At 47.1% G+C, this 22,162-nt stretch overlaps 1 protein-coding gene across 1 annotated transcript; it reads left to right on the plus strand.

Annotated features, from left to right (window-relative positions):
* Positions 1-20,067: 20,067 nt before the first annotated feature.
* On the plus strand, positions 20,068-21,502 carry LOC123111722 (probable protein phosphatase 2C 68). Its single transcript, XM_044532572.1, has one exon. It carries the CDS (start codon positions 20,219-20,221, stop codon positions 21,266-21,268), a length of 1,050 nt encoding a protein of 349 aa, XP_044388507.1. The 5' UTR covers positions 20,068-20,218; the 3' UTR covers positions 21,269-21,502.
* The last annotated feature ends 660 nt before the right edge of the window (positions 21,503-22,162 follow it).

The raw sequence follows: 22,162 nt of genomic DNA on the forward strand, positions 1-22,162 counted from the left end.
CTATTTACCCTTCATAAGGACCCTGTTCATCGATTCCGCTCCAACTAAAGTAGGAGAGACAGACACCCGCCAGCCACCTTATGCAACTAGTGCATGTTAGTCGGTGGAACCGGTCTCACGTAAGCGTACGTGTAAGGTTGGTCCGGGCCGCTTCATCCCACAATACCGCTGAAGCAAGAAAGGACTAGTAACGGCAAGAAAGTTGACAAATCTACGCCCACAACAAATTGTGTTCTACTCGCGCAAGAAGAACTACGCATAGACCTAGCTCATGATGCCACTGATGGGGAACGTTGCAGAAAACAAAAATTTTCCTACTCGTTTCACCAAGATCATCTAGGAGTTCATCTAGCAACGAGTGATTAGATGCATCTACATACCTTTGTAGATCGCGAGCGGAAGCGTTCAAAAGAACGGTGATGATGTAGTCGTACTCGACGTGATCCAAATCACCGATGACCAGCGCCGAACGGACGGCACCTCCGCGTTCAACACACGTACGGAACAGCCACGTCTCCTCCTTCTTGATCCAGCAAGGGAGGGAGGAGAGGTTGAGGGAGATGGCACCAGCAGCAGCACGACGGCGTGGTGTTGATGGAGCTGCAGTACTCCGGCAGAGCTTCGCTAAGCACTATGGAGGTTGAGGAGGTGTTGGGGAGGGAGAAGGAGGCAACCAAAGGCCGAGGCGTTCATGTATGAAGTCCCTCCTCTCCCCCACTATATATAGGGGTGCCAAGGGGGGGTGGCCGGCCCTAGGAGATCCAATCTCCTAGGGGGTGCGGCGGCCTAGGGGGGTTTCCTCCCCCCCAAGGCACCTAGGAGGTGCCTTACCCTCCTAGGACTCTTTCCCCCTTAAACCCTAGGCGCATGGGCCTATGTGGGGCTGGTGCCCTTGGCCCATTAGGCCAAGGCGCACCCCCTTACAGCCCATGTGGCCCCCCGGGACAGGTGGACCCACCCGGTGGACCCCCGGGACCCTTCCGGTGGTCCCGGTACAATACCGATAACCCCGAAACTTGTCCCGATGCCCGAAACAGGACTTCCCATATATAAATCTTTACCTCCGGACCATTCCGGAACTCCTCGTGACGTCCGGGATCTCATCCGGGACTCCGAACAACATTCGGGTTACTGCATATACATATCCCTACAACCCTAGCGTAACTGAACCTTAAGTGTGTAGACCCTACGGGTTCGGGAGACAAGCAGACATGACCGAGACGACTCTCCGGTCAATAACCAACAGCGGGATCTGGATACCCATGTTGGCTCCCACATGCTCCACGATGATCTCATCGGATGAACCACGATGTCGAGGATTCAATCAACCCCGTACGCTATTCCCTTTGTCTATCGATATGTTACTTGCCCGAGATTCGATCGTCGGTATCCCAATACCTCGTTCAATCTCGTTACCGGCAAGTCACTTTACTCGTACCGTAATGCATGATCCCGTGACCAGACACTTGGTCACTCTGAGCTCATTATGATGATGCATTACCGAGTGGGCCCAGTGATACCTCTCCGTCATACGGAGTGACAAATCCCAGTCTTGATCCATGTCACCCAACAGACACTTTCGGAGATACCCGTAGTCTACCTTTATAGTCACCCAGTTACGTTGTGACGTTTGGCATACCCAAAGCACTCCTACGGTATCCGGGAGTTACACGATCTCATGGTCTAAGGAAAAGATACTTTGACATTGCAAAACTCTAGCAAACGAACTATACGATCTTGTGCTATGTTTAGGATTGGGTCTTGTCCATCACATCATTCTCCTAATGATGTGATCTCGTTATCAATGACATCCAGTGTCCATAGTCAGGAGATCATGACTATCTGTTGATCAACGAGCTAGTCAACTAGAGGCTCACTAGGGACATGTTGATGTATGTTATTCACACATGTATTACGATTTCCAGATAACACAATTATAGCATGAATAAAGACAATTATCATGAACAAGGAAATATAATAATAATGCTTTTATTATTGCCTCTAGGGCATATTTCCAACAGAAGTAGTCGTTGGCGTGACAACTTCATGAAGACACGATGATGGAGATCATGATGATGGAGATCATGGTGTCATGCCGGTGACAAGATGATCATGGAGCCCCGAAGATGAAGATCAAAAGGAGCAAAATGATATTGGCCATATCATGTCACTATTTGATTGCATGTGATGTTTATCATGTTTATGCATCTTGTTTACTTAGGACGACGGTAGTAAATAAGATGATCCCTTACAAAATTTCAAGAAGTGTTCTCCCCTAACTGTGCACCGTTGCTACAGTTCGTCGCTTCTAAGCACCACGTGATGATCGGGTGTGATGGATTCTTACGTTCACATACAACGGGTGTAAGACAGTTTTACACAGCGAAAACACTTAGGGTTAACTTGACGAGCCTAGCATGTGCAGACATGGCCTCGGAACACGGAGACCGAAAGGTCGAGCATGAGTCGTATAGTAGATACGATCAACATGAAGATGTTCACCGACGTTAACTAGTCCGTCTCACGTGATGATCGGACACGGCCTAGTTGACTCGGATCATGTGATCACTTAGATGACTAGAGGGATGTCTATCTGAGTGGGAGTTCATAAGATGAACTTAATTATCCTGAACATAGTCAAAAGACCTTTTGCAAATTATGTCGTAGCTCGCACTTTAGTTCTACTGTTTTAGATATGTTCCTAGAGAAAATATAGTTGAAAGTTGATAGTAGCAATTATGCGAACAGTAGAAAGCTTATGTCCTTAATGCACTGCTTAGTGTGCTGAACCCCAAACGTCGTTTGTGGATGTTTCGAACATCGAACATACACGTTTTGATAACTACGTGATAGTTCAGTTAAATGGTTTAAGTAGAGGCACCAAAGACGTTTTCGAAACGTCACGGAACATATGAGATGTTTCGAGGGCTGAAATTGGGATTTCAGGCTCGTGCCCACGTCAAGAGGTATGAGACCTCCGACGATTTTCTTAGCCTGCAAACTAAGGGAGAAAAGCTCAATCGTTGAGCTTGTGCTCAGATTGTCTGAGTGCAACAATCACTTGAATCGAGTGGGAGTTTATCTTCCAGATGAGATAGTGATGTTTCCCCAAAGTCATTGCCACCGAGCTGCTAGAGCTTCGTGATGAACTATAACATATCAGGGATAGACATGATGATCCTTGAGGTATTCGCGATGTTTGACACCGCGAAAGTAGAAATCAAGAAGGAGCATCAATTGTTGATGGTTGGTGAAACCACTAGTTTCAAGAAGGGCAAGGGCAAGAAGGGATACTTCATGAAACGGCAAATCAGCTGCTGCTCTAGTGAAGAAACCCAAGGTTGAACCCAAACCCGAGACTAAGTGCTTCTGTATTAAGGGGAATAGCCGCTGGAGCAGAAATACCCTAGATACTTGGTAGATAAGAAGGCTGGCAAGGTCGATAGAAGTATATTGGATATACATTATGTTAATGTGTACTTTACTAGTACTCCTAGTAGCACCAGGGTATTAGATACCGGTTCGGTTGCTAAGTGTTAGTAACTCGAAATAAAAGCTATGGAATAAAATGGAGACTGGCTAAATGTGAGCTGACGATATGTGTTGGAAGTGTTTCCAAGTTTGATGTGATCTAACATCGCACGCTCCCTCTACCATCAAGATTAGTATTAAACCTGAAAAAGTGCTCTTGCACCTAAAGGAATGGTTTATTGAATCTTGATCGTAGGGATACACATTTTCATGCCAAAAGATATAAGATAGTAATGATAGTACCACTTACTTGTGGCACTGCCATGTAAGTCATAATGGTATAAAACGCATGAAGAAGCTCCATGTTGATGGATCTTTGGACTCACTCATTTTTGAAAAGTGTGAGACATGCGAACCATGTCTATTGGTGTATATGCATGAAGAAACTCCATGCAAATGGACCGTTTGGACTCAATTGATTTTGAATCACTTGAGATATGCAAATTATACCACATAGGTAAGATGACTGAAAAGCCTCGTTTTCAATGAGATGGAACAAGATAGCAACTTGTTGGAAGTAACACATTTTGATGTGTCCAATCCAATGAGTGCTGAGGCATGTAGTGAATATCGTTATACTTCACAGATGATTCGAGTAGATGTTGAGAATATTTACTTGATGAAACACAAGTCTGAATTATTGAATGGTTCAAGTAATTTCAGAGTGAAGTAGCAGATCATTGTGACAAGAGGATAAAATGTCTATGATATGATCATAGAGATGAATATCCGAGCTACGAGTTTTGGCACACAATTAAGACATTGTGGAAATTGTTTCGCAATTAATACCGCCTGGAACACCATAGTGTGATGGTGTGTCCGAACATCATAGTTACACCCTATTGGATATGGTGCGTACCATGATGTCTCTTATCGAATTACCACTATCGTTCATGGGTTAGGCATTAAAGACAACCACATTCACTTTAAATAGGGCACCACGTAATTCCGTTGAGACGACACCGTTTGGAGAAACCTAAGTTGTCGTTTCTTAAAGGTTTGGGGCTGCGACGCTTATGTGAAAAAGTTTCAGGATTAAGCTCGAACCCAAAGTGGATAAAATGCATCTTCATAGGACACCCAAAACAGTTGGGTATACCTCCTAATTCAGATCCGAAAGCAATATGGATTGTTTCTTGAATCAGGTCCTTTCTCGAGGAAAGGTTTCTCTCGAAAGAGTTGAGTGGGAGGATGGTGGAGACTTGATGAGGTTATTGAACCGTCTCTTCAACTAGTGTGTGGCAGGGCACAGGAAGTTGTTCCTGTGGCACCTACACCAATTGAAGTGGAAGCTTATGATATTGATCATGAAACTTCGGATCAAGTCACTGCCGTACCTCGTAGGGTGACAAGGATACGTACTACTTCAGAGTGGTACAGTAATCCTGTCTTGAAGGTCATGTTGCTAGACAACAATGAACCTACGAGCTATGGAGAAGCGATGGTGGGCCCGAATTCCGACAAATGGTTAGAAGCCATGAAATCCGAGATAGTATCCATATATCAGAACAAAGCATGGACTTTGATGGACTTGCCCGATGATCGGCAATCCATTGAGATAAATGGATCTTTTAAGAAGAAGACGGACGTGGATGGAAATGTCACCATCCATGAAGCTCGACTTGTGGCGAAGAGTTTTTCACAAGTTCAAGGAGTTGACTACGATGAGATTTTCTCATCCGTAGCGATGCTTAAGTCCGTCGGAATCATGTTAGCATTAGCTTCATTTATGAAATCTGGCAGATGGATGTCAAGACAAGTTTCCTTACTAGTTTTCGTAAGGAAAGGTTGTATGCAATACAATCAGAAAAGTTTTGTCAATCCTGAGGATGCTAAAAGGTATGCTAGCTCCAGCGATCCTTCTAAGGACTGGAGTAAGCATCTCGGAGTTGGAATGTATGCTTTGATGATGATCAAAGCTTTTGGGTTTGTACAAAGTTTATGAGAAACTTGTATTTCCAAAGAAGTGAGTGGGAGCACTATAGAATTTCTGATGAGTATATGTTGTTGACATATTGATGATCAGAGATGATGTAGAATTTCTAGAAAGCATATAGGGTTATTTTGAAAGTGTTTTTCAATGGAAAGCCTGGATTAAGCTACTTGAACATTGAGCATCAAGATCTATAAGGATAGATCAAAATGCTTAATAATACTTTCAAAAGAGCACATACCTTGACATGATCTTGAAGGTGTTCAAGATGGACCAGTCAAAGAAGGAGTTCTTGCCTGAGTTGTAAGGTACGAAGTTAAGACTTAAAGCTCGACCACGGCAGAAAAGAGAGAAAGGACGAAGGTCGTCCCCTATGCTTTAGACGTAGGCTCTACAGTATGCCATGCTGAGTACCGCACCTGAAGTGTGCCTTGCCATGAGTCAGTCAAGGGGTACAAGAGTGATCCATGAATGGATCATAGGACAGCGGTCAAAGTTATCCTTAGTAACTAGTGGACTAAGGAATTTTCTCGATTATGGAGGTGGTAAAAGAGTTCGTCGTAAAGGTTACGTCGATGCAAGCTTAACACCTATCCGGATAGCTCTAAGTAGAGATACCGGATACGTATTATGGGGCAACAATTTAGAATAGCTCCAAGTAGAACAGTTGTTTGGAATAGCTCCAAATAGAGCGTGGTAGCTGCATCTAGGAGATGACATAGAGATTTGTAAAGCACACACGGATCTGAAAGGTTCAGACCCGTTGACTAAAACCTCTCTCACAAGCAACATGATCAAACATAAAACTCATTGAGTGTTAATCACATAGTGATGTGAACTAGACTACTGACTCTAGTAAATTCTTGGGTTTTAGTCACATGGCGATGTGACCTGTGAGTGTTAATCACATGGCGATGTGAACTAGATTATTGACTCTAGTGCAAGTGGGAGACTGTTGGAAATATGCCCTAGAGGCAATAATAAAAGTTTTATTATTATATTTCCTTGTTCATGATAATTGTCTTTTATTCATGCTATAACTGTATTATCCGGAAATCGTAATACACGTGTGAATACATAGACCACAATATGTCCCTAGTGAGCCTCTAGTTGACTAGCTCGTTGTGATCAACAGATAGTCATGGTTTCCTGGCTATGGACATTGGATGTCGTTGATAACGAGATCACATCATTAGGAGAATGATGTGATGGACAAGACCCAATCCTAAGCATAGCACAAAGATCGTGTAGTTCGTTTGCTAGAGCTTTGCCAATGTCAAGTATCTCTTCCTTTAACCATGAGATCGTGTAACTCCTGGATACCGTAGGAGTGCTTTGGGTGTATCAAACGTCACAACGTAACTGGGTGACTATAAAGGTGCACTGCAGGTATCTCCGAAAGTATCTATTGTTTTATGCGGATCGAGACTGGGATTTGTCACTCCGTGTAAACGGAGAGGTATCTCTGGGCCCACTCGGTAGGACATCATCATATGCGCAATGTGACCAAGGAGTTGATCACGGGATGATGTGTTACGGAACGAGTAAAGAGACTTGCCGGTAACGAGATTGAACAAGGTATAAGGATACCGACGATCGAATCTCGGGCAAGTAAAATACCGCTAGACAAAGGGAATTGTATACGGGATCGATTGAGTCCTTGACATCGTGGTTCATCCGATGAGATCATCGTGGAACATGTGGGAGCCAACATGGGTATCCAGATCCCGCTGTTGGTTATTGACCGGAGAATGTCTCGGTCATGTCTGCATGTCTCCCGAACCCGTAGGGTCTACACACTTAAGGTTCGATGACGCTAGGGTTATAAAGGAAGCTTGTATGTGGTTACCGAATGTTGTTCGGAGTCCCGGATGAGATCCCGGACGTCACGAGGAGTTCCGGAATGGTCCGGAGGTAAAGATTTATATATAGGAAGTCCTGTTTCGGCCATCGGGACAAGTTTCGGGGTCATCGGTATTGTACCGGGACCACCGGAAGGTTCCCGGGGGCCCACCGGGTGGGGCCACCTGCCCCGGGGGGCCACATGGGCTGTAGGGGGTGCGCCTTGGCCTACATGGGCCAAGGGCACCAGCCCCTAGAGGCCCATGCGCCAAGATATAGGAAAAAGGGGAGAGTCCTAAAGGGGAAGGCACCTCCGAGGTGCCTTGGGGAGGATGGACTCCTCCCCCCCTCTTAGCCGCACCCCTTCCTTGGAGGAGGGGGCAAGGCTGCGCCTCCCCCCTCTCCCCTGCCCATATATATAGTGGAGGGGAGGGAGGGCATCCATACCTGAGCCCTTGGCGAATCCCTCCCTCCCGTGACACCTCCTCCTCTCCCGTAGGTGCTTGGCGAAGCCCTGCGGGATTGCCACGCTCCTCCACCACCACCACGCCGTTGTGCTGCTGCTGGATGGAGTCTTCCTCAACCTCTCCCTCTCTCCTTGCTGGATCAAGGCGTGGGAGACGTCACCGGGCTGTACGTGTGTTGAACGCGGAGGTGCCGTCCGTTCGGCACTTGATCATCGGTGATCTGAATCACGACGAGTACGACTCCATCAACCCCGTTCACTTGAACGCTTCCGCTTAGCGATCTACAAGGGTATGTAGATGCACTCCCCTTTCTACTCGTTGCTGGTCTCTCCATAGATAGATCTTGGTGTTACGTAGGAAAATTTTTGAATTTCTGCTACGTTCCCCAACAATAATCACTCAGTTTCAGGCTTTGGTCCAGCTTTGGGTTTCTTCTCTTGAGCAGCAACTTGCTTGCTGTTCTTCTTGAAGTTTCCTTTCTTTTCCTTTGCCCTCTTTTTTTGAAACTAGTGGTCTTGTCAATCATCAACACTTGATGCTCTTTTCTTGATTCTACCTTCGTTGATTTCAGCATCACGAAGAGCTCGGGAATCGTTTTCGTCATCCCTTGCATTATAGTTCATCACGAAGTTCCAGTAACTTGGTGATGGTGACTAGAGAACTCTGCCAATCACTATCTTATCTGGAAGATTAACTCCCACTTGATTCAAGCAATTGTAGTACTCAGACAATCTAAGTACTTGCTCACTAGTTGAGCAATTCTCCTCCATCCTTTTAGGCGAAGTATTTGTCAAAGGTCTCATACCTCTTGACACGGGCATGAGACTGAAATACCAATTTCATCTCATGGAACATCTCATATGTTCCGTGACGTTTCAAAAACGTTTTTGTCGTCCCGGTTCTAAGCCATAAAGCATGGTGCACAAAACTATCAAGTAGTCATCATATTGAGCTAGCCAAACGTTCATAACGTCTGCATCTGCTCCTGCAATAGGTCCGTTACCTAGCGGTGCATCAATGACATAATTTTTCTGTGCAACAATGAGGATAAACCTCAGATCACGGACCAAGTCCGCATCATTGCTACTAACATTTTTCAACTTAGTTTTCTCTAGGAACACATATAAAAACATAGGGAAGCAACAAAGCGAGCTATTGATCTACAACATAATTTGCAAAATACTACCAGGACTAAGTTCATGATAAATTTAAGTTCAATTAATCATATTACTTAAGAACTCCCACTTAGACAGACATCTCTCTAGTCATCTAAGTGATCACGTGATCCAAATCAACTAAACCATGTCCGATCATCACGTGAGATGGAGTAGTTTTCAATGGTGAACATCACTATGTTGATCATATCTACTATATGATTCACGTTCGACCTTTCGGTCTCCGTGTTCCGAGGCCATATCTGTATATGCTAGGCTCGTCAAGTTTAACCTGAGTATTCCGCGTGTGCAACTGTTTTGCACCCGTTGTATTTGAACGTAGAGCCTATCACACCCAATCATCACGTGGTGTCTCAGCACGAAGAACTTTTGCAACGGTGCATACTCAGGGAGAACACTTCTTGATAATTAGTGAGAGATCATCTTAAAATGCTACCATCAATCAAAGCAAGATAAGATGCATAAAGGATAAACATCACATGCAATCAATATAAGTGATATGATATGGCCATCATCATCTTGTGCTTGTGATCTCCATCTCCGAAGCACCGTCGTGATCATCATCGTCACCGGCGCGACACCTTGATCTCCATTGTAGCATCGTTGTTGTTACGCCATCTATTGCTTCTACGACTATCGCTACCGCTTAGTGATAAAGTAAAGCAATTACAGGGCGTTTGTATTTCATACAATAAAGCGACAACCATATGGCTCCTGCCAGTTGCCGATAACTTCGGTTACAAAACATGATCGTCTCATACAATAAAATATAGCATCACGTCTTGACCATATCACATCACAACATGCCCTGCAAAAACAAGTTAGACGTCCTCTACTTTGTTGTTGCAAATTTTACGTGGCTGCTACGGGCTGAGCAAGAATCGTTCTTACCTACGCATCAAAACCACAACGATAGTTTGTCAAGTTGGTGCTGTTTTAACCTTCGCAAGGACCGGGCGTAGCCACACTCGGTTCAACTAAAGTGAGAGAGACAGACACCCGCCGGTCACCTTTAAGCAACGAGTGCTCGTAGCGGTGAAACCAGTCTCGCGTAAGCGTACGCGTAATGTTGGTCCGGGCCGCTTCATCTCACAATGCCGCTGAACCAAAGTATGACATGCTGGTAAGCAGTATGGCTTATATCACCCACAACTCACTTGTGTTCTACTCGTGCATATAACATCTACGCATAAAACCTAGGCTCGGATGCCACTGTTGGGGAACGTAGTAATTTCAAAAAAATTCCTACGCACACGCAAGATCATGGTGATGCATAGCAACGAGAGTGGAGAGTGTGTCCACGTACCCTCATAGACCGAAAACGGAAGCGTTATGACAACACGGTTGATGTTGTCGTACGTCTTCACGATCCGACCAATCCAAGCACCGAACGTAGGACACCTCCGAGTTCAGCACATGTTCAGCTCGATGACGATCCCCAGACTCCGATCCAGCAGGGTGTCAGGGATGAGTTCCGTCAGCATGACGGCGTGGTGACGATGATGATGCTCTACCGACTCAGGGCTTCGCCTAAGCACCGCAACGATATGACCGAGGTGGAATATGGTGGAGGGGGGCACCGCACACGGCTAAGGAACGATCACGAAGATCAACTTGTGTTGTTCTCTAGAGGTGCCCCCTGCCCCCGTATATAAAGGATCAAGGGGGAGGGGGCGGCCGGTCAGGAGGAGGCGCGCCAAGGAGGAGTCCTACTCCCACCGGAAGTAGGATTCCCCCCCTTCCAAGTAGTAGGAGTAGGAGTCAAGGAAAGGGGGAAGAGAAGAGAAGGAAGGAGGGGGCGCAGCCCCTCCCCCTAGTCCAATTCGGACTAGGCCTTGGGGGGCGCCCAGCTTCTCCTCTCTCTTTCCTCTAAAGCCCAATAAGGCCCATATACTCCCCAGCGAATTCCCGTAACTCTCCGGTACTCCGAAAAATACCCGAACCACTCGGAACCTTTCCGAACTCCGAATATAGTGTCCAATATATCGATCTTTACGTCTTGACCATTTCGAGACTCCTCGTCATGTCCCCGATCTCATCTGGGACTCCGAACTCCTTCGGTACATCAATACTCATAAACTCATAATATAACTGTCATCGAAACCTTAAGCGTGCGCACCCTACGGGTTCGAGAACAATATAGACATGACCGAAACACGTTTCCGGTCAATAACCAATAGCGGAACCTGGATGCTCATATTAGCTCCCACATATTCTACGAAGATCTTTATCGGTCAGACCGCATAACAACATACGTTGTTCCCTTTGTCATCGGTATGTTACTTGCCCGAGATTCGATCGTCGGTATCCAATACCTAGTTCAATCTCATTACCGGCAAATCTCTTTACTCGTTCCGTAATACATCATCTCGCAACTAACTCATTAGTCACATTGCTTGCAAGGCTTATAGTGATGTGCATTACCGAGAGGGCCCAGAGATACCTCTCCGACAATCGGAGTGACAAATCCTAATCTCGAAATACGCCAACCCAACATGTACCTTCAGAGACACCTGTAGAGCTCCCTTATAATCACCCAGTTACGTTGTGACATTTGGTAGCACACAAAGTGTTCCTCCGGTAAACGGGAGTTGCATAATCTCATAGTCATAGGAACATGTATAAGTCATGAAGAAAGCAATAGCAACATACTAAACGATCAAGTGCTAAGCTAATGGAATGGGTCAAGTCAATCACATCATTCTTCTAATGAAGTGATCCCGTTAATCAAATGACAACTCATGTCTATCGTTAGGAAACTTAACCATCTTTGATTAACGAGCTAGTCAAGTAGAGGCATACTAGTGACACTATGTTTGTCTATGTATTCACACATGTATTATGTTTCTGGTTAATACAATTCTAGCATGAATAATAAACTTTTATCATGAAATAAGGAAATAAATAATAACTTTATTATTGCCTCTAGGGCATATTTTTTTCTGTAGATACAATCAATGAAGAAGGTGTTGGGGAACATAGTAATTTCAAAATTTTCCTACGCACACGCAAGATCATGGTGATGCATAGCAACGAGAGGGGAGAGTGTGTCCACGTACCCTCGTAGACCGAAAGCGGAAGCGTTATGAAAATGTGGTTGATGTAGTCGTACATCTTCACGATCCGACCGATCCAAGCACCGAACGTACGGCACCTCCGAGTTCAGCACACGTTCAGCTCGATGACGATCCTCGGACTCTGATCCAGAAGGGTGTCAGGGATGAGTTCCGTCAGCATGACGGCATGGTGACGATGATGATGTTCTACCAACGCAGGGCTTCGCCTAAGCACCGCAACGATATGACCGAGGTGGAATATGGTGGAGGGAGGCACCGCACATGGCTAAGGAACGATCACGAAGATCAACTTGTGTGTCTAGAGGTGCCCTCCTGCCCCCGTATATAAAGGAGGGAGGGGGAGGTGCGGCCGGCCCCCTAGGGGTGCGCCTGTAGGAGTCCTACTCCCACCGGGAGTAGGACTCCCCCCTCTTGCCTTGGTGGAGAAGGAAAGGGGGGAGGGGAAAGAGGAAAGGGGGGCGTCGCCCTCCCCTCCTTGTCCTATTCGGACTAGGGGGAGAGGGGGCGCGCGGCCTCCCCTGGCCGGCCCTCCTCTTCTCCCTCATGGCCCATGTAGGCCCATTAACCCCCCCGGGGGGGGGGGGGTTCCGGTAACCCCCCGATACTCCGAAAAAATCCCGATTTCTCCCGGAACGATTCCATTAACCAAATATAGGCTTCCAATATATCAATCTTTATGTCTCGACCATTTCGAGACTCCTCGTCATGTCCGTCATCACATCCGGGACTCCGAACAACCTTCGGTACATCAAAACATATAAACTCATAATGAAACTGCCATCGTAACTTTAAGCATGTGGACCCTACGAGTTCGAGAACTATGTAGACATGACCTAGAACTGTTTCCGGTCAATAACCAATAGCGGAACCTGGATGCTCATATTGGCTCCTACATATTCTACGAAGATCTTTATCGGTCAAACCGCATAACAACATACGTTGTTCCCTTTGTCATCGGTATGTTACTTACCCGAGATTTGATCGTCGGTATCCAATACCTAGTTCAATCCCGTTACTGGCAAGTCTCTTTACTCGTTACATAATGCATTATTCCGTAACCAACTCATTGGCCACATTGCTTGCAAGGCCTATAGTGATGTGCATTACCGAGAGGGCCCAGAGATACCTCTCTGACAATCGGAGTGACAAAACCTAATCTCGAAATACGCCAACTCAACATCTACCTTTGGAGACACCTGTAGAGCTCCTTTATAATCACCCAGTTACGTTGTGACGTTTGGTAGCACACAAGGTGTTCCTCCGGTAAACGGGAGTTGCATAATCTCATAGTTGTAGGAACTTTGTATAAGTCATGAAGAAAGAAATAGCAACATACTAAACGATCAAGTGCTAGGCTAACAGAATGGGTCAAGTCAATCACATCATTCTCCTAATGATGTGATCTCTTTAATCAAATGACAACACATGTCTATGGTTAGGAAACATAACCATATTTGATGAATGAGCTAGTCAAGTAGAGGCATACTAGTGACATTAAGTTTGTCTATGTATTCACACATGTATCATGTTTCCGGTTAATACAATTCTAGCATGAATAATAAACATTTATCATGATATGAGGAAATAAATAATAACTTTATTATTGCCTCTAGGGCATATTTCCTTCAGAAGGTTGCTGGACTCGATCTAGGGTGAAGGGAGGAAGACCGGTCAACTGACCGGGGGTCGGAATATCTTGGCAGTAAAACCAGGTCGACTGCCATCCCCTGACCGACTCGGGAAGCGTCATAGGAGGAAAAGTGCTCCTAACCCTCATCTGAATACCTAAACCCCCGCACATTTGAATCACATGTGTCCTCTCGTTAGTCGGATTCGCCTTCTTTACAGATTGGGAACGACAAGTGAAGATATGTTTGAATAGACCCCAGTGCGGTCTACAACCTAAGATGTTTTTGCACAGAGAAACATATGCAGCAAGGTATGTGGTAGTGTTGGGAGAGAAATGGTGAAGTTGGGCACCGAAAAAGTTCAGGAAGCCCCGTAAGAAAGGATCCAGAGGCAGAGAGAAACCACGGTCGACATGGGTTGCAAGGAGGACACACTCACACTCCCGTGGCTGAGGTTCGATCTCGTCCCCCGGCAGCCTCCAAGACCCGTCGGTGATCAAGCCTGCGGCGGCCAGATCCTCCAGATCTTATTTACGGAGCGTGGACCGAATCCAATCCCCCTGGATCCAGCCAGGCGGCAATCTGGACCTCGACGACGACCCCTGAATCGTCTTCTTGCCCTTCGCCGTCTCCATCGCCTTCTTCGCGCGCTCCAGGGTCGCCGTCTTGTCCTTGACCATCGCGGCGGACTGCGCACGGGCGGGGCAACGGTGTCCAGAGTGGAGGAGGATGCGTTGGAGAAGTAGAGGAAGAGGAAGGGGAATGGGGCGCACTGTGCAAATGCATCGGCCTCAACGCCTTTTATGAGCCTGCTTTCGAGTGGCTGACGCATGGGCCCGAGCAATCCTGTCAAATCCCGCAACAGTCGCGCGCCCGATACGTGGCGAAAAAGGTGGTGCGAGAATCAAGACGCCCCTGTCTATCCGTCCCGTTTACTGTGGCGCGCTCTGTCTCGCGCACTTCCCCAAAGTTTCGAATCCCGTGAGATCCGGGAACCGCAGTAACCAATCGCGCCGAAGATTTTGCACCATATCAACACTCGAAGACTGCTAGTATAAGTTCACTCGACGACCTATGAATCGATCAAGGCAACTGAAATGAAGTCGAAGTTTCAACATGATTCTCGAACTCAGTAAGAATGTCTATGAAGCATAAGAGTCAGGAAAGGATCAACTTCAACTCTCTTTTCACTCAGACCTCAATCCATTCGGGGGCTAATGACGATGCCATGGACCTAAGGTAGGGTCATAGGCCTGACATATACGCCCTACCCAAGGTCACCACCCTAAAATCAAGGACATTGAATGTATAGCAAGAGATCCCGACTGAAGTAACCATGGAGTGCAATCCACTTGACCAGTTACCCCACTCGGATACCCCCAAATTCACTCGACCAAGATGAAGTCATTCGACCATACAAGAATCCACTCGGAGTACAGAAGACCTAGAGTCACTCAGGATGGCAACAGTCAGGCGTTCACTCCGTAGTCTTAAAGATCATTATTAGAACTTTATAGCTGGTGTTACCAGTAACGCCCTGTCTTAATGTATATTGAACCCTGTAATAGGGGACGGCTGGGGTCCTGTGGCACTCTATATAAGCCACCCCTCCTCTGGGACAAGGGTTCGCACCCCCTGTAACACACACCCATATTCCAGTCGACCGCCTCAGGGCACTGAGACGTAGGGCATTTACCTCCTCCGAGAGGGGCGTGAACTCGTAAACTCGTGTGTACAACCTCGCCGTAGGTAGGGCCTTGCCTCCTCATACGTACCCCTTAATCTTACTATCAGACTTAGTACCACGACAGGGACTGAAGAAGAGTCAACTTTAGCTAGAAGGCATACCCATAATCCAGAGGGTGAAAATCTTGTTGAAAAAATTGATAAAAGTTGGTTTGGAGAGGTAAACACTTTAGCTAGTGATGTGCCCGCTATTTTGGACTACAAAGACTTTAATTCTGATAGTTGTTCTTTGATTGAATGCATTTCTTTATTTCAATCCATGCTAAATTCACCCAATGCCTATGAATGAAACAAAGCTTTTACTAAACATATTGTAGAAGCGATGATGAAAGCTTTAGAAGAAAAGTCGGCACTAGAGATTTCAATTCCTAGAAAATTATATGATGAATGGGAACCCACCATTAAAGTCAAGATCAAAAATTATGAGTGCAATGCTTTGTGTGATTTGGGTGCTAGTATTTCCACAATTCCGAAATCTCTGTGTGATGTGCTAGGTTTTACCAAGTTGGAAGAATGTTCTCTTAATTTGTGCTTGGCAGATTCCACTATTAAAAAGCCTTTGGGAAGAATTAATGGTGTTCTTCTTCTTGCAAATAGGAACTATGTACCCATAGATTTTATTGTTCTTGATATTGATTGCAATCCGTCTTGTCCCATAATACTTGGTAGATCGTTTTTACGAACTATAGGCGCCACAATTGATATCAAAGAAGGGAATATTAAATTTCAGTTTCCATTGAGAAAGGGTATGGAACACTTCCCTAGAACAAGAATTAAGCCACCATACGAATCAATCATGAGGGAAACCTATGGAGCAAAAAGTAAAGATGACAATACTTGAATCTATACATCATGCCTAGCTAGGGGCATAAAACAATAGCGCTTGTAGGGAGGCAACCCAATGAATAAAATATTTTTTCCTCTTTTTATTTTTGTTCTTGTGTGTTTACAAAATTATGCTACTGTTATGATTGTGTTTTTATTTTTTAATTAGTGTTTGTGCCAAGTAAAGCCTTTAGGATCATGTTGGGTGATACTTGATTTGATCCTGTTGAAAAACACAAACTTTTGCGCCTAGTTTTGGAATTTTAAAAATTAACAGAAGCGTGCTTTTGCTCTGAATTTCTCACACATGATTGATATACAAATTGCCCATGCTGTCCTAATTTTTCAGAGTTTTTGAAGTTACAGAAGTATAGTCAAAATTCAGATTGCTACATTCTGTTTTTGACAGGTTCTATTTTTGTTGCATTGTAGGCTTATTTTGATGAATCTATGGATTGTATCGTGGGGTATAAGCCATAGTAAAGTTAGAATACAGTAGGTATAATGCAATAATAAAATATGAATGTGTTTGCAACAATACTTAAAGTGGTGATTTGCTTTATTATACTAAGAGATCTCACAAAGGTTTTGTTAAGTTTGTGTGATTGAAGTTTTCAAGTTTTGGGTGAGATCACGATGGATGAAGGAATAAGGAGTAAAAAGAGCGTAAGCTTGGGGATGACCATGGCACCCCAAGGTAATATTCAAGGAGGACCAACCAACTAAGCTTGGGGATGCCTCAGAAGGCACCCCCTCTTTCTTCTAATGACCATAGGTAATTTCACTTGGAGCTATATTTTTGTTCATCACATATCATGAGTTTTGCTTGGAGCGTCTCGTATTATATGAGTCTTTGCTTGTTTTGCTTTTTAGTTTGCCACAATCATCCTTACTGGACACACCTATTTGAGAGAGCCATAATGATGCTATGAATTGTTAGAATTGCTCTATGTGCTTCACTTAATTTTTTTGAGCTATGGAATTTCTCTAGTACTTTATTTATATCTTTTTATAGACATAAAATACATGAAAATCATAGTCAAAGTTGTCGATCGACACCTTATATTTTGGGAACAAGGGAGTAGAATTTTTGGGTAAATTTTGAATACCTCACTAGAAAGTAATTTGGTAACTGAATTTAATCTTAAAAAAAGCTCAAATGGATAAGCTGAAAGTTCTCAAATGACTTTCTCAAATTGTTCATATTTTCAAATTTGGTGTGAAATAAAGAATGACAAGATGAATTGAAAAATAAAAAAATATCCATAAATTAATCGTCCTTACACAAATATTATAAAACAAGAAATGGATTTAGGGTTTTGGGTTGGGGCTGTTACAATGCTTGCACTAGGTACCGTCGTTGATGTTGTTGGTGAGATGGTCCTGGTGGGGGAGCACATGCCCGAACATCACAGTGAGATTTTTCCCGCGCTATGGTACAGGTGTGTAGAGCAGAGTATCTAAGAGAACCAAATATGAAGATATCGAAAATTTGATGGCTATTAGAGCGGTAAGAGGCTCTCCAGGTATGCTCGATTCAATTGATTGCATGCATTGACAATGAAAGACTGCCCCCCGAAGGTTTGCACGGGATGCAACAACACCATATCAGAGAGGCCACCATCATACTTCAAGCAATGACATCAAAGGACTCGTGGATTTGGCATGCCTAGTTCTGACAACGACATCAATGTGCTCCATCAATCTCCCGTGTTCAGGAGACTTTGTAACAGGGAGGCGCCATCATGCAACTACATTGTCAATGAGCATGATAACAATATGGGGTACTACCTTGCAGATGGTATCTACCCTCGGTGGACGGTGTTTGTGAAGACTACATCTGATCCCCCATGGTAACAAACAAAACCACTTTGCAACAAATGCAAGAAGCAACTAGCAAGGATGTGGAGAGGGGCATTCATAATGCTCCAAGCTCGTAGGAAATTGTTTGTCGAGCTGCAATGATGTTGGAATCGGACACTTTGTGACACCTGGTGACATATTGTGCCATTATGCACAATATAATTATCAAAGACGAGGGTGAAGGGGCAACTCGAACCCATGATTTGAAGAAGCCCGGAGAAGAAGTCCACGCCCCAGATCAAGACGCAGATCATATTATGAATTTTCTGTAGATATGTCAGAATTTTCAAGATGAACAGGTGTGCGTGCAGCTACTCCATAATCTTGTGGAGCATGTGGACCCACAATAAAAATCAAGGATGAAACCAAGAAGTTTAATGTTTGAATTGTTCACTTCATATAAATTTTATGTTTGAACTACTCAATATTTTGTGATATTCATGTGTATGCTGGACGGTTATATACATGGATTTAAAGATTTAGATATGAGGAGCATGGTTGTCCATAAGGACTTTTGAGGGGCCGTTCAATGCTGTCCGCGGACGTTTGGGATGTCAGATTTCCTAAATCCGATTGGATGCTCTGAATGTCCGTTTGTTTATTAACATGGATTGTTGGGTATTTGCATCTGTGACTGGTTGATCTCGTTTGAGGGTATACATGCTCTAGACCACGTTTTGCATGGGGTTGTTCCCCTACATTCTTGCATCGTTCTCGTAGTGTAAATTGCATTAGTACATCCGAACTGAGCGTTCCTGACGGACGACCGAGGGATGTTTTAAGTTTCATGCGGCGTGGTTTTTTCGTGCGAGTCAGCTAACCAAACAGTTTAAAACTTAGCCCCGAGAGTCTGATTGCGCTTGATGTAGACAGCCCATTTTCGAGCTTTGAACTCGCCATTTCTACTGGCCCTGGACGCCACCTGTAGCTCGCCGCTTGCATATCCCCGCCGCTGGCCCTCAACCCCACGGCACCCAATACAACCTGAATCACCCCGAAACAGCCGCAGTTTCCCCGGTTTCAGTCCCAAGGCGGGGCCCCGACGGTGACGCCCACTGTTCCGCGGCGCCCCCACCTGGCCACCTCCCGCCGCATACGTGCCCCTCCTGCCTCCCCTGACGTGTCGACGACGACCAGAGAGAGCGGTAAAAAAATCTCGCCCCTCGCCGGGGCGGGCCCCGCGCGGTTCCAGCCCTCGGGTGGCACGTAACATTGCGCGCCAACAAAGAGCACGACGTGTCACGTCTCCCCCGGCTCCGGTCGCCGGAAAATTTAAAAACTGCGTCGTTGCGAGGTCAAACGGGACACGAGTCGCCCCCTCTGCGCTCTGGGGGGCCACGGCGCGTCTACGAGGTCGTCCCGGGCCCGAGAGCCAATGGGGTGGCGGCACGGCGCGCGCAACCACCACCCCCAACCCCCGCTTTTTCATTTTCTTTTCTTTTCTTTTCGAATCCGCATCCGCATCATCAGATCCGACGGAACCTTTGCCCTGCCCCCCGAGTTGGACCGGCAACGGAGAATTTCGGGGAATCCCTCGCTCCGCCTAAACGGGACACGTCGCAGTGTTTTACACTCCCGGGGCCACGATCGCGTGCCCGGTCGCCATCGCGCACCTGTGCCCGCATTATTCTATCCGGACGTCTGCTCGTTCGGCGCGATTGGGTTGGGGGGTTAGATTGGACTTTCAACAAAAACACACTAGCTTAGATTTGATTATAGACTAGATTAGTTGATTATCGAGGGTGTTATCGTGGCCGCCTGTCACGTGTCCCGGTTGGGGAGAGGGAGGGTGAAGGGTGAGCCGTTGATGGGGCGGGGCACGTGTCGTGGTGCGCGCCGCGTGCCATGCGCAACTCGTGGACGGCCCGGATGTTGCGTGGGGCGGTGGATGCCACCATGTGTCGCCTCCGCCTGAGAGATGGCGACGCGCGCCATGGATGTGCCACGCCACCTGCGACTGCGCTTTATAAGCGGGCCGCCCACCAGAGACTCCTCTCCTCCATTCCATTCCATCCACCTTCATCTTCTTGTAGCCACAGAGCGAGCCAGCGACCGAGCAGCGGCGATTTCCATTTCATCTCAGAATTCAGACGGTGTTGTTGTCTAGGGCAAGAGGGGTTTCTTGGCGTTGATGTCGATGGCGCAGGTGTGCTGTGACTCGGCCTCGTCGGCGGTGGTGGTCGGGGCGGAGGCGGAGGCCAGGGCCAGGGCGCGCGCCGGGAGGCGCCGCAGGGCGGGGGACGCGGCGGCCAGGTGGAAGGTCACCGCGGAGGCGCCGCAGGGAGCCGACGAGGCCGCGGCCACGAGGAAGCGCCGCGCGGCTGGGGGCGAGGGGGTGGCCGCGAAACGCCACGGGTTCACGTCGGTTGCCGGACGGAGGAGGGAGATGGAGGATGCCGTCTCCATACGGGAGGCCTTCACCGCCCCGGCCGAGGAGGGGAAGCCCAGGCGCGACTTCTACGGCGTTTTCGACGGACACGGCTGCTCGCACGTGGCGGACGCGTGCAAAGACCGGATGCACGAGCTCGTCGCCGAGGAGCTGGCCGGCGCGGCCCAGCCCGAGTCCTGGACCGCCGCAATGGAGCGCAGCTTCGCGAGGATGGACGCCGAGGTGACCGCCAGCGGGGGCGGCGACAGCGCCAGCTGCCGCTGCGAGGCCAACAAGTGCGACCACGTGGGGTCCACGGCCGTGGTGGCCGTCGTGGGGGAGCAGCGCGTCCTGGTGGCCAACTGCGGCGACTCCCGCGCCGTGCTCTGCCGCGACGGCGCGCCCGTCGTCCTCTCCTCCGACCACAAGCCAGACAGGCCGGACGAGCTGGAGAGGATCGAGGCCGCCGGCGGCCGCGTCATATTCTGGGAGGGCGCGAGGGTGCTGGGCGTCCTAGCCATGTCACGGGCCATCGGCGACGGCTATCTGAAGCCGTTCGTGACGGCGGTCCCGGAGGTGACGGTGACCGACAGGGCGGCCGGCGACGAGTGCCTGATCCTGGCCAGCGACGGTCTGTGGGACGTGGTCAACAACGAGACGGCGTGCGAGGTAGCCCGGGCCTGCCTCCGGAGGGGCAGAGACAGGTGGTGCGCCGAGGCAGCGGCCATGCTCACCAAGCTGGCTCTGACCAAGAACAGCTCGGACAACATCTCCGTTGTCGTCGTGGATCTCCGGCCAAGGAATCATTTGTAGGAGGGCGACCAGCTGCCGTGATCTTCCATTGCAACGATAGTAGTATAGTAGTAACAGTAGGATCAATCCAAAACTAGCTCTATAGCGATTCTACCGATTGGTTTCTCTTCTTCAAAATTCATTTCTTTTTTCTTTGCAATATTTCTCCCTGGATCAAGTTCAGTGGAGTACATAGATTATGGTCGGGTTGAGGAAAGAAATAACAACTGGTGTAACCAAAGTTCGATCCTTGAATTGAAACAGAAGTTCAGTTCATCAGAAGGAGGTCAGTTTTTGTTCAAATTCTGCATGCTCGATTCAGATCTGCAGCTTCCGTTGGCATCAGCAAACTCTGGTTAGATGGATGATGCGTATCTCATGTCTTAACTTCACAAGTTCAGATTAGATGGGTGATATCTCTGTATCTTCATCAACTTCCTAAGTTGCTGAAACCGACCTGTTAGTAGGACTCAATAGTGTTCTGATGTGTTCAAATCTACGTATTACACTAGGTACTGATGGTTAGCTCGGTGAAGCACAAACTATATCGAATATCTTGGTGCAACCGGAGCACCCAAAAAATGGGGGATCTGGGCGCCATATAAAATGAAGTCAAATCAAAGATACTAGAGAAAAGAGAGGAAATCAAAGAGAACAGATCCGGGACAGCTCTTGACGCTTGCGTGAAGACGAAGAAGAAGATCAGAGGCTCCCAAGGAAGCGAGATATTTCTTGTGGGATTCATCTGGAAGCACGACACCTGCCCTCTGCCCAGCCCAGCTGTGTGAAACATACGGACGGCCGGAGACACCGCGATGCGGTCCAGGCCATTCCGTCCAGCTGGTACGGGGTTCTCATTCTTCCCGGCAACGCACGCAGGCGCACCTCGACAAATTCCCTCGTTCCTCTTTAAAA

Source organism: Triticum aestivum, chromosome 5B, assembly GCF_018294505.1.
Source record: "Triticum aestivum cultivar Chinese Spring chromosome 5B, IWGSC CS RefSeq v2.1, whole genome shotgun sequence".
Classification (NCBI taxonomy): domain Eukaryota; kingdom Viridiplantae; phylum Streptophyta; class Magnoliopsida; order Poales; family Poaceae; genus Triticum; species Triticum aestivum.

Coding starts and splice junctions, on each gene's coding strand:
- LOC123111722 (XM_044532572.1), top strand. CDS start 20,219: ATGTCGATGGCGCAGGTGTGCTGTGACTCGGCCTCGTCGGCGGTGGTG.